This window comes from Phaseolus vulgaris, chromosome 3, assembly GCF_051622355.1.
Source record: "Phaseolus vulgaris cultivar YP4 chromosome 3, ASM5162235v1, whole genome shotgun sequence".
In the NCBI taxonomy this organism is placed as follows: Eukaryota; Viridiplantae; Streptophyta; class Magnoliopsida; order Fabales; family Fabaceae; genus Phaseolus; species Phaseolus vulgaris.
In genome coordinates, this window is record NC_143500.1 from 21822434 (window position 1) to 21839324 (window position 16891).

At 28.9% G+C, this 16891-nt stretch overlaps 2 protein-coding genes across 6 annotated transcripts; both read left to right on the forward strand.

Moving 5' to 3' along the window:
* The first annotated feature begins 2690 nt into the window (after positions 1-2690).
* On the forward strand, positions 2691-3777 carry LOC137805831 (pentatricopeptide repeat-containing protein At4g11690-like). Its single transcript, XM_090300414.1, has one exon. The coding sequence runs from the start codon at positions 2757-2759 to the stop codon at positions 3678-3680; it is 924 nt and encodes a 307-aa protein (XP_090156540.1). The 5' UTR covers positions 2691-2756; the 3' UTR covers positions 3681-3777.
* Positions 3778-6846: 3069 nt separating this feature from the next.
* Positions 6847-15766, forward strand: LOC137806854 (mannosyl-oligosaccharide 1,2-alpha-mannosidase MNS2). Of its 5 annotated transcripts, XM_090300645.1 has the most exons (7): positions 6862-7155; positions 7580-7671; positions 8449-8550; positions 12023-12124; positions 12653-12733; positions 13259-13318; positions 15414-15742. In XM_090300645.1, the coding sequence occupies exons 3-7, from the start codon at positions 8449-8451 to the stop codon at positions 15522-15524; spliced, it is 456 nt and encodes a 151-aa protein (XP_090156771.1). In that variant the 5' UTR covers positions 6862-7155; positions 7580-7671; the 3' UTR covers positions 15525-15742. The 5 variants fall into 5 exon arrangements, with proteins under 5 accessions (XP_068463289.1, XP_090156771.1, XP_090156772.1 ...); XM_090300646.1 differs by lacking the exon at positions 7580-7671 and having other exon boundaries at positions 15414-15766; XM_068607190.2 differs by lacking the exons at positions 6862-7155; positions 7580-7671; positions 8449-8550 and adding an exon at positions 11223-11742 and having other exon boundaries at positions 15414-15766.
* Positions 15767-16891: the final 1125 nt, after the last annotated feature.

The following is a 16891-nucleotide window of genomic DNA, read 5'->3' on the forward strand; positions in this document are numbered from 1 at the left end:
CATATAATGCCCGAGTACTCATTTCTTCCCATAAAAGGCAATTCCAATATTATGACTGCATAGAACAATTTGGGTTTGGGACACATTTTCATCATAGATCAACCCTACCTAAAAAAATTTAGGTGTTTCTTCCTTTAAAATTTTAGCATGCACCTCCATCAAATTCCACCATGCACCCCATATTAAGTAAAATAATCAAAATACCTCATGTAATTAGTCATAATTTTGGAAATCTCTTTTCGAAACATTTTTTTTTTTGAAAAATACATTCCAGAACGTCTAATGTATTCTGAAAAAATTATTTTTAAAATTTTATTCTAAAAAATGTTTTCAGAAATATATTTCATGAATTTTGGAAAGTATATTCTGAAAATATTCCAAAAAATTAATAAGTCACTTAAAAAGGGTAAAACAATCATTAGTTTATAATTTTAAATAATGAAAGCCCGTATTATGATTCCGGAAAGCTCTATCTAAAACTCTAAAAAATCTATTAAGAAAAATTCATTCCAAAATTTATATAATATGCTCTAGAAAATTTATTTTGAAAATTCTGTTATGGAAAACATGTTCTGAATTTCTTTTTCTAAAAATATATTTCATGAATTTTGAAAAATATATTTCAAAAATATTCCATAAAAAATAATTCTAGAAGTTATTTTTAAAAAGATAAAACAATCGTGTTTATAATTTTATAAAATGAAAGCCATGTTATTCTCACTCTCCTTTTTTTTCTCTCTTCCAACTTCCTACCTTTTTTTATTGACAAAAATCTCTTAACTGAAACAAATTCCCATTATATCATTTTTAAAAATTATAAACAATGAAAACATTTTCTAGCTCAATTTCCTATCTAGCACCATTCACACTTTTATTTCCCTATCTAACACCCTTTTGTTTTTATTTCCTTATCTAGCACCCTTTTGTTTTTATTTCCCTATCTAGCACCCTTTTGTTTTTTATTTCCCTATCTAGCACCATTTCATAAATAAATAAATAAATAATTATTTTTTTTTTATAATTTTAATTTTGAATACATTAAAAAATAAGTATTTTTAATGTTTAAAATAGTTAGAAATATAATTAATGAATAAAGAAATGAGTTTTTACAAAATAAAAATAAAAAAGTAATAAATTAAAAATGTTTAGTTTAATTTTTTTTTAAGAATAAAAAAAAATAAAAAATTAAACTCTACAACAACATAAAAGTTGAAAATCTATAAACATAAATTAGTATTTTTATTATTATTATTGATAATGTAATCATGTTAATTTCAAGTAAAAAATACAGGACATAATTATAAAAAAATCAAAGTCAATTAGTATTAATTAATATTGATTGCACAAATAATATTGAAGTTTCTATCCACCCTAAATGCAAAATCCTAAAAAAAAACTAATGCAATTGTTACACTTAATGCTTAAAAATGAGAAGAAGAAAATGTAAAATTAAATAAATATAGAAAATAAAAACAACCACATTGCAACATATATTTTTTTCCTCCTGGATATTCACGCATGTTACGAAAGACTATTTGATGGAACTCATAAATGAAGAGTATTGACCTGCGTGCCCAAGTCCCGACATAAAAATAACCTCAAAGGGGAGACCTAAGTCAAGTCGAATAAGGACTGATATGTACATAAGATAACAACATGATCGAACAAAAAAATGTTCATATTGTTAAACACCATGACACACAAAAAGAACAAGTCCCAACATTATTGGATTGTGTACTTCTCATCATTATTTAATGTTGTATATTTATGTTTTTAGTTATTATTTTTTTCTGCCATTGTTTATTTATTTTTGTTTTTTGTTTTTATTTTATTATTGTTGTTTTTATTTTCTATACTTATTTATTTTTGCATTTTTTTCTTCTAATTTTTAAGCATTAAGTGTAGTATTTGCATTAGTTTTTTTTTTTAGGATTTTGCATTTAGGATAGATAGACACTTCAATATTATTTGTGCATTCAATATTAATTAATACTAATTGACTTTGATTTTTTTATAATTATGTCCTGTATTTTTTACTTGATATTAACATGATTACATCATCAATAATAATAAAAAAATACAAATTTATGTTTATAGATTTTCAACTTTTATGTTGTTGTAGAGTTTAATTTTTTATTTTCTTCATTCTTAAAAAAAATTTAAACTAAACATTTTTAATTTATTACTTTTTTTTATTTTGTAAAAACTCATTTCTTTATTCATTAATTATATTTCTAACTATTTTAAACATTAAAAATACTTATTTTTTAATGCATTCAAAATTAAAATTATCAAAAAAATATAATTTATTATTTATTTATTTATTTCTGAAATGGTGCTAGATAGAGAAATAAAAAATAGAAAGGTGCTAGATAGGGAATTAAAAACAAAAGGGTGCTAGATAGGAAAATAAAAGCAAAAGGGAAAATAAAAGTGTAAATGGTACTACATAGGAAATTTACTCACATTTTTCTTGTATTAATTTAAGAAAAATATTAAACACAGCAAAAGCTTTGTTTTTTCAATATTCTTTGTTCCGTTATTCATTTGTTTAAAAAGAAATAAGAGAACAAAATATGTTCTGTTTTGTTAGATTTTTTTAAAAAAATATGGCATTAAAGTAATACTAGTTTATGCAGGGCAAAAATTGATAGTGAACCGCAGTTTGATAGCACGAAAGATTTAGCAGAATGAAAAAGAAAGATTTAGCAGAATGAAAAAGTGATGTTAGGAGATGTGGGAAGAGTAAGAGAAAGATGTCTCAGTCTCATGAAAAAACTCTAATACTTATTCAAAAAATGGTGAAAGTGCCTCCACCAAAAGCACTTTTGCTGTTCAATTCCTCAACCTATGAGGGCATTCATCACACCCCTCACTCTATCTCTTTCATCTTAAACCATCTCCTATCCCATGACATGCTACCCCAAGCTCAATCTGTTATCTTGCGTCTTATCTCTGGTCGAATCCCCTCCTATGCATTCTCACCCTCCTCCTTAATACCTCAACTAACACCAGCCCATTTCACCTCTTCTTCCACTTATGCTCCTCTCTATGAAGCAATTGTCAATGCTTATGTTCGTTCTCACTCCCCTGATCAAGCCCTCACTTTTCTACACCAGATGATTCATAAGGGTCATCTTCCTACATCAAACACCTTCAACAATCTTTTGTGCGCACTCATTAGGTCAAACTGTTTCGATAAAGCTTGGTGGGTTTTTAACCAATTGAAGATTAAAGTTGTTATGGATGTCTACAGTTTTGGGTTTATGATCAAGGGTTGCTGTGAAGTTGGTGACTTGATGAAAGGGTTTCGGCTCGTGACCATGTTGGAGGCGTTTGGTTTGTCTCCTAATGTTGTTATATACACTACGTTGATTGATGGGTGCTGCAAGAATGGAGATGTTATGCTGGCAAAGAAGTTGTTTTGCAAGATGGATAGGTTGGGGGTAGTTGCGAATCAGCATACTTACAGTGTCTTAATGAACGGTTTTTTCAAACAAGGACTTCAAATGGAAGGGTTTCAAATGTACCAGAATATGAAGCAAAGTGGAATTGTGCCAAATGTTTATGCCTACAATTGTGTGATTAGTGAATATTGTAATGGTGGGATGGTGGATAAAGCTTTTAAGGTGTTTGGTGAAATGCGTGTCAAAGGTATTACATGTGGGGTTATGACATAAAACATTTTAATAGGTGGGCTGTGTCGAGAGAGGAAGCTTGGGGAAGTAATAAAGTTAGTTCATCGATTCAGCAAAGTTGGTCTTAATCCTAACATTGTTAGATACAATACATTCATTATACTAATAAAAATCTGTATCTAATACGGATATTTGCATATGAATTAAATGTCGTAAATGTGGTATGTATATAAATATTATATACAGATTTTTTTATATATAAGTAAAAAATTTACATACAGATATAATCTGTATGTAACTTTTACGCCAAAAAACGAAAAATATTATATATAGATTCATTTAGTATGTAAGTTATTTAAAATTTTAATTAAAAATAAAACTATTACAAATGTAGGGTAAATTTCCTATTTAGCACCATTTACATTTTTATTTTCCTAACTAGCATCTTTTTTATTTTATTTCCCTATCTAGCACCCTTTTGTTTTTATTTCCCTATCTAGCACCCTTTTATTTTTTATTTCCCTATCTAGCACCATTTCAAAAATAACTAAATAAATAATAAATTATTATTTTTTTGATAATTTTAATTTTTAATGCATTAAAAAATAAGTATTTTTAATGTTTAAAATAGTTAGAAATATAATTAATAAATAAAGAAATGAGTTTTTACAAAATAAAAAAAAAGTAATAAATTAAAAATATTTAGTTTAAAATTATTTTTTTAAGAATGAAGAAAATAAGAAATTAAACCCTACAACAACATAAAAGTTGAATCTATAAACATAAATTAATATTTATTTTTATTATTATTGATGATGTAATCATGTTAATTTAAAGTAAAAAAATACAGGACATAATTATAAAAAAAACAAAGTCAATTAGTATTAATTAATAGTGGACACACAAATAATATTGAAGTGTCTACCCTATATGCAAAATCCTAAAAAAAAACTAATGCAAATGCTACACTTAATGCTTAAAAATGATAAGAAAAAAATGCAAAAATAAATAAGTATAGAAAATAAAAACAGAAATAATAAAATAAAAACAAAAAACAAAAATAAATAAACAATGGCAGAAAAAAATAATAACTAAAAACATATAAGATATAAAATAAAGGCAAAACAAAATAAGATAAATATACAAGATATAAAAAAAAATCCAAACAAAACAAAGATATGAGATATAAGACGATACTAAATAAGTAGATGTTGATCATAAAAAAGAAAAATAAATGAAAGATGATCATTCAATTAATATTTTCTTCAATGGTAATAATTAATGACGAGAAGTGCACAATTCAATAATATTGGGACATGTTCTTTTTGTGTGTCCTGATGTTTGACAATATGAACATTTTTTTGTTCAATCATGTTGTTATCTTATGTCCATATCAGTTTTTATTCGACTTGACTTAGGTCTCCCCTTTGAGGTTATTTTCATGTAAGGACTTCGGCATAGTATTTGACCAGTGTATGCAGACCAATACTCTTTATTTTTTCCATCAAATAGTCTTTCATAACATGAAAGATCTGTTTCAATGTTGCTGTTTTTATTTTCTATATATTTTTTTTTACATTTTTCTTTTTCTCATTTTTAAGCATTAAGTGTAACAATTGCATTAGTTTTTTTTTTAGGATTTTGCATTTAGGATAGATAGACACTTCAATATTATTTGTGCGTTCAATATTAATTAATACTAATTGACTTTGATATTTTTATAATTATGTCCTGTATTTTTTATTTGAAATTAACATGATTACATTATCAATAATAACAAAAATAAATACTAATTTAGGTTTATAAATTCAACTTTTATGTTGTTGTAAAGTTTAATTTTTTATTTTATTCATTCTTACAAAAAAAATTAAACTAAACATTTTTAATTTATTACTTTTTTATTTTTATTTTGTAAAAACTCATTTCTTTATTCATTAATTATATTTCTAACATTTTAAACATTAAAAATACTTGTTTTTTAATATATTCAAAATTAAAATTATAAAAAAAAATTTATTTTTTATTTATTTTTAAAATGGTGCTAGATAGGGAAATAAAAGTGTAAATGATGCTAGATAGGGAATTAAGCCTACAAATGTAACTGATTTTAAAATTAAATAAAAAACAATAAAAATTATTACGTAATTCCATATGTAAGTTATTAATTTGTTTTGAAATTATTACATACATACGGATTGGTTCCCTATGTAACTTATTAATTTTTTTTAAAAATTGTAACATTTTTAAAAATTATAAAAATCGTAATATATTAAAAAAATAATTTATAAACTTATTACATACGATTCCCTTCTCTGTCTGTTGTCACAGGTTAGTGTCTAATAGTAATTAGACCAAATTGTATGCTATTTACTCAAATTTAACACTTACTTTTTGGTATTGTAATTAATATTTTGCCCCATTATTAGGAAGTTTTTTTATAAATTAGCAAGTTTTAAAAAAAAAAATTCTAGTTAACATACTATTCTTGATATTTACTTCTGCTTCTGTTCATGATTAGAATTCGATTTAATTCTCAGTTATTATCTTGATGTTTATTATTAGTTTGTAATTTTTCTTTTAAAAATTAAAATTGTGAAAAATGTAACATGCCAATTTATTCACAAGCATTTCATAACTAAATTTAATATATCATTTCATATATTATATAATCAATCCGACCAATTTATTAAAATCATTATAATATATATTTAATAATTATAATTAATATATTATTTATTTCTCAATCTAATTTTATTTTAAGTACTCTTTTATTGTTATGTTTCAATAAAATAAAGTTATTAAAATCATTGCAATATATATTTAATAATTATAATTAATATATTATTTATTTCTCAATCTAAATCTAATTTTATTTTAAATACTCTTTTATTATTATGTTTCAGTAAAATAAAGTTTACAGACTAAACCAGAAATATACTTACATTAATTAGTTATTACAAACAAGATATTACAATAAATTTAGTTTATAAAAATATGAATATATAATTAAATTAAAATAATTATTTACTTTTAATATGATAATATATTATTTATTTACATATGATATTTTTTAAGATTATATATGACTTAATTTTTTTATATATTTTGTATCATATATAAAAAATAAAAAAAATAAATATTATAAAAATATAATTAAAAATTAAATAAAAAAGAAAATGTTATCCGTATGTATCGTATTTGAAAAAATGAAATAGAAGCAACACTTCAGCTTGCTTGTGGTGAAGTGAATCCTAAATTACAAAAGAATCCGACAGCACCACCAAGGCCACCTTCGAGCTGCTAGGGGTCACCATCGCAGCAACCATCTCCACCGCGCAACCGCCAGCGCCGCCGCAACCTCCATCACCGTAGCAACCGCCACCACCGTCGTCCTGGTTCGGAGAAGAAGCACGAACGCAGTCACCGTCACCATCACCACCGCGCGACGTTCTGCATCCAATGGTCACCACCGCGTGACCTTCTTCAGTCAGTCGCCACCACCGCCGCAGTCATTCAGGTTGATAGTTTGTTTTTTTTATTAAGCTGGAAATGTGCTGGTTTGATTTGTGTCTGCTTTCACCACTGGCTAGTAAAGGTTTTCTAAACCTCTAGCAATTTTAAGGATTTTTTAATGAGTCTCCATAGTAGAATTTTTTAATTTTTTTTCCTTTCTCCTTTGTTAGTTTCTTTCTCCTTCATTTAACCTAATGTATTTCCTTATTCAAAGCAATGCTATCTAATGCCTGTCAATCCTAGATGCTCATTTCTTTTATTGGAGCATTATTTTTCGTTCTTTCAAAATTCAACAACCCCATTCTCTTCTTTCCCTTTCTGTTTCGCCTTTTATTTTCACCATGTAGCGAAACCCGAGCATGCACCATCACTGGCACCAACGTTGAGGTTTTCATTTGGTTTCCCTTTTTCTGATTGTATTGTTCCAGCATTGTCTTCTTCGACTGAGCGAGACTACTACCGAGTTCTTGGTGTTCCTGAATATGCCAGTCAGGACGAGATAAAGAAGGCATTTCCCTTGGTGCGTGAGTATTATGAATCTCTTGTTTTGTATGGCTTAGACAAATATTGATTGATGAAATCTGTGCATGTTAGGATAGGTAGAGCGAAGGTGAAGTCTATTGGAAGATTGTGATGTTTTTTTTGGGCAATGAGGATGATTCAATTTCATTTAGAACACTTTTTTTTGAAGAGATGAAATTTCATTTGGAGACATAAAAACTATTCTTAAATAATGTTTTCTGTGGACGTTATAGTTTTGATGGAGGAAGCAAGGTAGATGTTAACTATAAATTTGGGTTTTGGAGATTGCCATCAAAACCAAAGGTTTTTCCTTGAGTAGGAGTGGTACGCAATATATGCAACTTTTTAGCAAAAAAAACAATAGGAAAGTTACTTGAAAGTAGAAATTGGAAATTAATGAAGATGTCACACGAAGGAGAAATCATTGAGAGTTATGTGAGCACTAAGCTCCTACCAAGCTAAAAGAGAAGTTTTTTTCGTATTGTAGTATGATAGTAAGATTAATTATACTTTATAGTTGTGAATCTTAAGCTTTTAAGAAATAGTATGAGAGAAAAATTAGAACAGTAAATATGAATTTGTTAAGATGAATGTGTTGTAAGTTTGATTCGGAGATCAACACCATCTGCTTTTGCTTATATATGTGAGAAGAATGGAGGATCTCTCACAGACAAAGTACGATATCACACCTACAGTACCTGTATTGTCATGTTTAGTATTTACCATATGATCTTCTGGTTTTGGTATAATTTCTCATTCAATTGAGTACCTGCAGATGGATGAACGGGCATGCTTTCCTCCAGGAATGATTGCATTGGGATCATTTGGTTACACTACTGATGATGAGTCACAGAAGTTTCTGTCACTTGCAGAAGAGGTATATTTTGATAGCCTAGTTAATTTAATAAACCCTTATGTGCTTGTTCTGTTGACTAACTGAGTTTTGGTCTTGATTTGTCAACTTACATATGGTTTTCACACTATACAAGCTTAATAAATTTTTTTTGCTTAGGATTTGCTAAGCTGATACGAAAACAGCTGCTTGGAATCAAATCACGATGTTATCAATCTCATGCATTTTTAAAGTCTATTTTATAATATTGAGAGGGGTGGATGTTCCTATCTATTCTTCCTTTTAGGAAACCCGTTTTGCCTTTCTTTTTGCAAAGAGTTTATCATTGGTTTAAAACAGAAAATGTGCTGAGCTATAACTAAGAATTTTGTTGTCATTTAAATAATTATAGATTGTGAGTGGAAGTAGTGGTTGTGTGTGATGTTTTAATATGTGAGATGGACCTATATGGAATCACACTCTGCATTGCTTCTTTAATGCATGTGGATATTTTATTGTGCAATGATATGATATTATGAGGTAATCACTGATGATATGTACTTTTCTTTGTAGCTTGCTTGGACATGTTATAACTTCTACCAATCAACTCCAACGAAATTGGCTGGAAAAAACTCTAATACTTATCCAAAAAATGGTGAAAGTGCCTCCACCAAAAGCACTTTTGCTGTTCAATTCCTCAACCTATGAGGGCATTCATCACACCCCTCACTCTATCTCTTTCATCTTAAACCATCTCCTATCCCATGACATGCTACCCCAAGCTCAATCTGTTATCTTGCGTCTTATCTCTGGTCGAATCCCCTCCTATGCATTCTCACCCTCCTCCTTAATACCTCAACTAACACAAGCCCATTTCACCTCTTCTTCCACTTATGCTCCTCTCTATGAAGCAATTGTCAATGCTTATGTTCGTTCTCACTCCCCTGATCAAGCCCTCACTTTTCTACACCAGATGATTCATAAGGGTCATCTTCCTACATCAAACACCTTCAACAATCTTTTGTGCGCACTCATTAGGTCAAACTGTTTCGATAAAGCTTGGTGGGTTTTTAACCAAATGAAGATTAAAGTTGTTATGGACGTCTACAGTTTTGGGATTATGATCAAGGGTTGTTGTGAAGTTGGTGACTTGATGAAAGGGTTTCGGCTCGTGACCATGTTGGAGGCGTTTGGTTTGTCTCCTAATGTTGTTATATACACTACGTTGATTGATGGGTGCTGCAAGAATGGAGATGTTATGCTGGCAAAGAAGTTGTTTTGCAAGATGGATAGGTTGGGGGTAGTTGCTAATCAGCATACTTACAGTGTCTTAATGAACGGGTTTTTCAAACAAGGACTTCAAATGGAAGGGTTTCAAATGTACCAAAATATGAAGCAAAGTGGAATTGTTCCAAATGTTTATGCCTACAATTGTGTGATTAGTGAATATTGTTATGGTGGGATGGTGGATAAAGCTTTTAAGGTGTTTGGTGAAATGCGTGACAGAGGTATTACATGTGGGGTTATGACATATAACATTTTAATAGGTGGGCTGTGTCGAGAGAGGAAGCTTGGGGAAGCAATAAAGTTAGTTCATCGATTCAGCAAATTTGGTTTTAGTCCTAACATTGTTACATACAATATACTGATTAATGGGTTTTGTGGTGTTGGAAAAATAGACACTGCGGTTAGATTATTCAGTGAATCGAAGTCAAATGGACTCTCACCAACTTTAGTGACCTATAATAGTTTGATTGCAGGGTATTGTAAGGCTGATAATTTAGCAGAAGCTCTTAGCTTGGTCAAGGAAATGGAAGAGAGATGTGTTACTCCTTCCAAAGTGACATATACGATTCTGATTGATGCTTTTGCACGACTAAATGACATGGAAAAAGCACGCAAAATGCATGCTTTAATGGAGAAGTCTGGCTTGGTTCCAGACGTACACACATACAGTGTTCTAATACATGGGTTATGTTTAACTGGTAACATGAAAGAAGCCTCAAAACTATTCAAATCATCGGGTGAGCTGCATTTTGAACCAAACAATGTTATATATAATACGATGATTCATGGTTACTGCAAAGAAGGAAGTTCTTATAGGGCCTTTAGGCTACTCAATGAAATGGTTCACAATGGAATGGTTCCTAATGTGGCAAGTTTTTGTTCAACCATAGGGCTTCTTTGCAAAGATGGAAAATGGAAGGAAGCAGAGCTTCTCTTAGAAAAGATGATAAATTCAGGACTAAAGCCAACGGTTTCTTTGTACAATATGGTTTACAGAGAAAAGATCAACGTTTAGAATGTAGAACACATGAATCAAATATTTTCTTTTTAGTCTATTTGTTTTTAATAGAATACCACAATGATTGATTAAGTCTTTTCAAGAACTTTGCCATTTCCTTTTCTCATCCTAATTTATATCCTGTATGCGAAATAATCCATAGTATACTTGACCGCATCCAATATAATCGAAATATTAATTATATATCTTTTAAATCTATCTACAAAATCAGTTGGTAATTGTACATAAAAAGACATCATAACAATTAAGTTGTCTTCTTATGTGCTAGGTACGTTGTTAATTATGTAGGGAAGTTATGCGTATAGGCTTTTTTTTTTATCAGCAATAAAATAAATTAAATTAAGTGGGATACTTCAGGGTATCCCAACCCGTATACATCAACCATATAAATAGTTCTCCATAAAACATGGAGATAACAACCAAAAATTGGCTTAACCTACATAAAGTACCCAAACAACTAATGAACAAAATCACTTAGTGAACACCTAAACCCAACAACCCACTCCCTTAATAAGAGAGCAATTAGCACACAAAAGGTGCATCAATCATGACAATATCACCAAAGAGATGTGGTAGGACCAGAAGACAATAACCATACCCTGAATTCTTTTCTTCATCTTTATAATAACAGCAACCTGCCATCCCCTTACCATCATCCTTTTGTTCATTCATTTCACGTTAAAAACCGTGACAGCTTTGTATTTATGCCTCCAAACTTCACTCTTATTCCACTATTGTACAAGACAGCACCTCCACACCGACTCCATCCAGCACCTGCACCTGCATCATGGCTGAAGCACCACAAAGATACTAAAACTGGATTCAGGAATCTCAACTGCAACCTCCACACTCTAGAATGAATCTGAGAATTGGGCTCTTAGTGCAACGCCAGTTCCAAAATCCGGCCTTGATAAGTGCACCTCCCAAATAGAGTAAGCTTGTCAATACTCACCCAACCCAGTACAACCAAGTATGCGTATAGGCTTTAAGAATTAAAGTATGTTTTGGGTAGTGAAAAAGAGGATAACCATAAAGATTTGATGCATTTGGGACTACTACAAATTTATCATATAATTAATTTTAAAATTAATATAATTATGAACAATATATATATATATATATTTAATTTTATTACTTTTATTTATCTTAACTTTTATTACCATATGAACTTCTGGTTTTGGTATAATTTCTCATTCAATTGAGTACCTGCAGATGGATGAACGGGCACGCTTTCCTCCAGGAATGATTACATTGGGATCATTTGGTTACACTACTGATGATGAGTCACAGAAGTTTCTGTCACTTGCAAAAGAGGTATATTTTGATAGCCTAGTTAATTTAATAAACCCTTATGTGCTTGTTCTGTTGACTGACTGAGTTTTGGTCTTGATTTGTCGACTTACATATGGTTTTCACACTATACAAGCTTAATAATTTTTTTTTGCTTAGGATTTGCTAAGCTGATACGAAAACAGCTGCTTGGAATCAAATCACGATGTTATCAATCTCATGCATTTTTAAAGTCTATTTTATAATATTGAGAGGGGTGGATGTTCCTATCTATTCTTCCTTTTAGGAAACCCGTTTTGCCTTTCTTTTTGCAAAGAGTTTATCATTGGTTTAAAACAGAAAATGTGCTGAGCTATAACTAAGAATTTTGTTGTCATTCAAATAATTATAGATTGTGAGTGGAAGTAGTGGTTGTGTGTGATGTTTTAATATGTGAGATGGACCTATATGGAATCACACTCTGCATTGCTTCTTTAATGCATGTGGATATTTTATTGTGCAATGATATGATATTATGAGGTAATCACTGATGATATGTACTTTTCTTTGTAGCTTGCTTGGACATGTTATAACTTCTACCAATCAACTCCAACGAAATTGGCTGGAGAGAACTATTTCTTTCATTATGTGCAGGTTAGTTATTAGCTTATTTGTTATTAAGGTCGTCAAAAAGGATGAGACGTTCAAATACTTATAAGAATGCTTTTGTGGCTGTTCTACCCTAGAAGAAAAATTTGTTGAAGATGAAAAAGAAGTTTGTATCTCTACCTTTATCATTTGTCACTCTTGATGTAGTTAGGATAATATGGTTGTGGGTGAACTGTTTTGAACTAAATATTTTTTTTCCGGCTTAATTCTAATAAACTGTTATTACTAGGTTACTGTAAGTAAAGTTGAACTCCCCCCAAAAGCATCAAATTCGAAATTTAGAGTTAATGTTAGTACTACACCCTTTCATTTATATATGTATTTATCAGGTTGTATGGTTATATCACTCGTTGTTGATGATAATCATTTTGTTAATCCAACGTCTTTGAGGAAAATGGACTGCCTCATGGAACTGAAGTAGCTTATTATGCACGCGGACAGGTTGTTTGTGTGTTTTTTTGTGTACAGGCATGTCTATTATCCTGTTAACAATCACATTTTGGTTAACAGAAATTGCTTGAAGGTTTCAAAATGGGCTCTGGAATTGTTTGTCGGTGCTGCAACACAGAGGTATTGCTCCTTACAGTTGTATATTTGTAGGTATTCTTTAAGAATTTGTATTTATAATTTTCTTTTGATGTATTAAATACTGTACAGATCAGCTCCTCCCAATTTGAGGTCCATACACGATTTGCTTCTTTTTTTAAGTTATGAAAAGGAGAATTATAATAATTAAACAATTTCTTTTATCAAGATACGTTTTATGTTTTATTTAAAATCTAAGTCCTCTTTTCTTTGTTTGTTTTCAAATGGTTTAACTTTTTTTTTTATATCTAGGTGTCTTTGTTTTAAATTTTTTTCTTAAAAGATAATCCCTTTGAAAAAGACTCTGTGATGTAAGGAAAATTAATTTAAGATATATTTTTGGATTTTTTAATATTTAACTCTATTAAATTAAGGATTAAACTCTAGATGATTATTGGGTTGTTGAACTAGTTATATTGTTTATTTTAATTGTAGGTATTTAGTATTTGTTTCTAAATATGAAACTAGATATATTTAAATAAAAATTGTCATTTGCTCTGTCTCTTTTGTTTTTTTTTTCAATTAATATTGTTGTTAGCTCTTCCTTTTTATGATGTGATTCTTTATTTCTTGGTATATAATTTCCTTAATTAAAATTCAATAGATTTCGAATTAATTCCTTTGGTGTTGCTAAAAGTGAAATTGATAATCGAACTAACATTCTTGATCTAACTTCAGCTCAACTTTTGGTTTGTTCTTGAAAAGATTCATTGTCTTACAAGCATTTTTTGAGTTGGAAGGATTATTAATTCTTTCAAATACAGGAGCTGCACTAGATGCATTCAAAACTGTGAGGGTTAAGAGTTTATCATATGTTATCTTTTTGGGTTTGAAAATTTTATCTTTATGAATAGACTTTTAAAGTTTCAATTATGATATAGATATTGTAATTGTGGTACAGGATAGTAGGTTATACATATCATCCATATGTACAGACTTTAGTTTATTTGAATAAACTTCTCAAGTTTTTTGTTTTTATATTAACTTGTCCAAAAGCTTTTTATTTTTATATTTGGGAAGGTAGTCTTAGCTTATTAAAAATCCTATTGCATTTTTTCTTTTTCTTTTTTTTCTCTTGTAAGTGTTTAAATTTTTTTTATCCAAGCATACCTTTAGTAAAGACTATTTCCTTTTATAAACTAATATTAATTGAGTGCAACTCCTTAGACACACAAATACTCATACTTGTATTTATAGCTGGATTAGAATTCTATTCAATGTAGAATAGGTTCCATTTTAGATATAAGTAAATCTGCATTATATAAAAAAGAAACATTATTTAAAAAATTTATTTATTTATAATAAGAATCAAACATAAAATTTTTATGTTTATTATTCTAACATTGGTCACTAAATGGATTTTGTTTAGTAAGTAATATGTATTTCTTATATCAATATAATTATTTGGTATTAATACGAAATTATATCTATATAGTATTATGAAATCCTGGAAAGTAAATAAAAAAAAAGTTGAAGGATAGTAATGTATTAATGTTAGGTGGTAGAAGAAGAACAAAGGGTATGAGAGAATCGTTGGACTATTCTGGTTCAACATTTTTACTATTTATCACCTACTTTTTATATATACACATCCCAGAAGTAATGGGAGTTCTCAAACTGATGGGAATAGCGACGCTGGATCTTCTAGAGGAAAAGCAAACCGCGGATAACGCATTAATGGGGGTTAAAACCGCCGGTAACACCAAATATAATCCCGTTGAAATTAAATTTTTTTTTTGTAGTGAGTCCTATTTTTATCATTTTTATTTAATGTTGAAGTTTGAAGTTATACCTAAATCTCTCATCTAATTCAGTTCCTATAAATACGATGATGATAACAAATTAATTACTTTTTATGTGATAAGATTCACACTCTTTTCCAAAATAATTATTTTATCTTTGATGATATCTTTTATCTTTAAAAAGAAGGATTTGTAATAATATCTCCATTATATCTAATTTTTTTATATTAATTTTTCTTATCTCAGCTATGATGTAAAACTCAAAGGTTTCACTTGATTGAATACTTGACCTCAAACATTTAAATTCCAATAACACATCATATTTCTTTTCTACTCAGGATATTGAATTGGATGAGACCCAATGGACCCTTGTCTCTTTTGCCTTCATCATAGATTACAAAACAGGAAACCAAAAGTCTAAGTGTGGGCTTGTATGTTTTCCATCATGAGCTCCTATACTCACTGTATGTTTTTTTCATGTTCATTATAGTGAGAGAAAATGTATAGATATTATAGGTGATATGATGATAGAAATAGAGAAAAACTATAGATAAAGAATGTATATTAAAAATTTCATGTGATATCAACTAATTTTAGAACACTTAATAATAATTATCACCTCTATCCACATCCAAACCAAAATCACACGTCATCTTGCAAATTAAGAAAGATCCAGCAATCAACACCTTGTAAATCACAATTGGTAAAAACTCCTACATTTTCTAATAAAATTTATTTTATTAATATAGACTCAGTTTTAAAACAATACATAAACAGCAAGTCTCCCAGAAACACGACTTAAAATTAAGAAAAATGAAATTGAACCAACTATTTTTAACCCTTTTTTCATTTTTTGTAAAATTATATTTTAATTATATAACTTAAATTATGTTTTTTTATAGAAGTTGTAGTTTCTTCTTTCAATTTTTTGCTTTCATTTTATGTATACTTTTATATTTATGTTTTAGAAGTCATGTGTTTAGTACACCATATTTTTTCGGAAAGCATACTTCTATGCTTTCTTTTCTATTTTTTATTTTGATTTTTATGTTTTTCATATTCTTTTATGCCACTGCAGCAGAAAACGTACAAATCTTCCTCCAACCGTAAAGTTGTTTGTGAGTGAAAGAAATGCCCCAAAAACTCTTCATGCATTGGCCATCCTCAAGTTGAATCCAAGTTTCTTTGGACTCAGTTGCATGGATGGTCTCTACAAACCCTTTGTGCAAGATTGATGGAGAGAGTGGCATCAGTGGAAAATTCTGTCATTGGATGATCTGTCTTTTACCTGCTACTGTACATCTTGTGTAAAGTGGCAAAGGTAGTGCTTTTGTTTGTTTCCTAAACATTTCATAAATACTTATGACATGTCCTTGTCCAGTAAAGAAAAACTCTTAATTTATGAAAAAGGGTGTAATTTCAGATAGAATTTATTAAAATTAATAGATTTTATTTTTTTTTATAATATTTGATTTATTTATTTTTATAAAAAATTATCCAATTTATATGTACTCTTCCGGTAAGAAATAAATTAGAAAAAAAGTGTGTTTTGAGCCAATTATTTTGAGCATTATTCGTTTCCTATCCAAGTCATTTATAGAAAATTGTTCTCGTCTTCGTTATTATGCATTAAATATTTAATTTAATTTTTTTATTTCTCTTAATATAATTTATAAGTTAATTTTTAATTTTAATTTTAATTTTTTATATGGATCCCAAGACCGTTCCTAAATTTTAGGAGCACGACCTCTAAAATAAAAAATGAAAAATGAAATTTTGAAAACAAATGTAGTGTAATAAAAAAGATAAAATAAAA

Bases quoted from the DNA above. Each gene is read 5' to 3' on its own strand.
- LOC137806854 (XM_068607188.1), top strand. From the start codon at position 8,513: ATGATGAGTCACAGAAGTTTCTGTCACTTGCAGAAGAG. The intron at 8,551-9,078 runs GTATATTTTGAT...TTTTCTTTGTAG, and splicing joins TTCTGTCACTTGCAGAAGAG to CTTGCTTGGACATGTTATAA.
- LOC137805831 (XM_090300414.1), top strand. From the start codon at position 2,757: ATGTCTCAGTCTCATGAAAAAACTCTAATACTTATTCAAAAAATGGTG.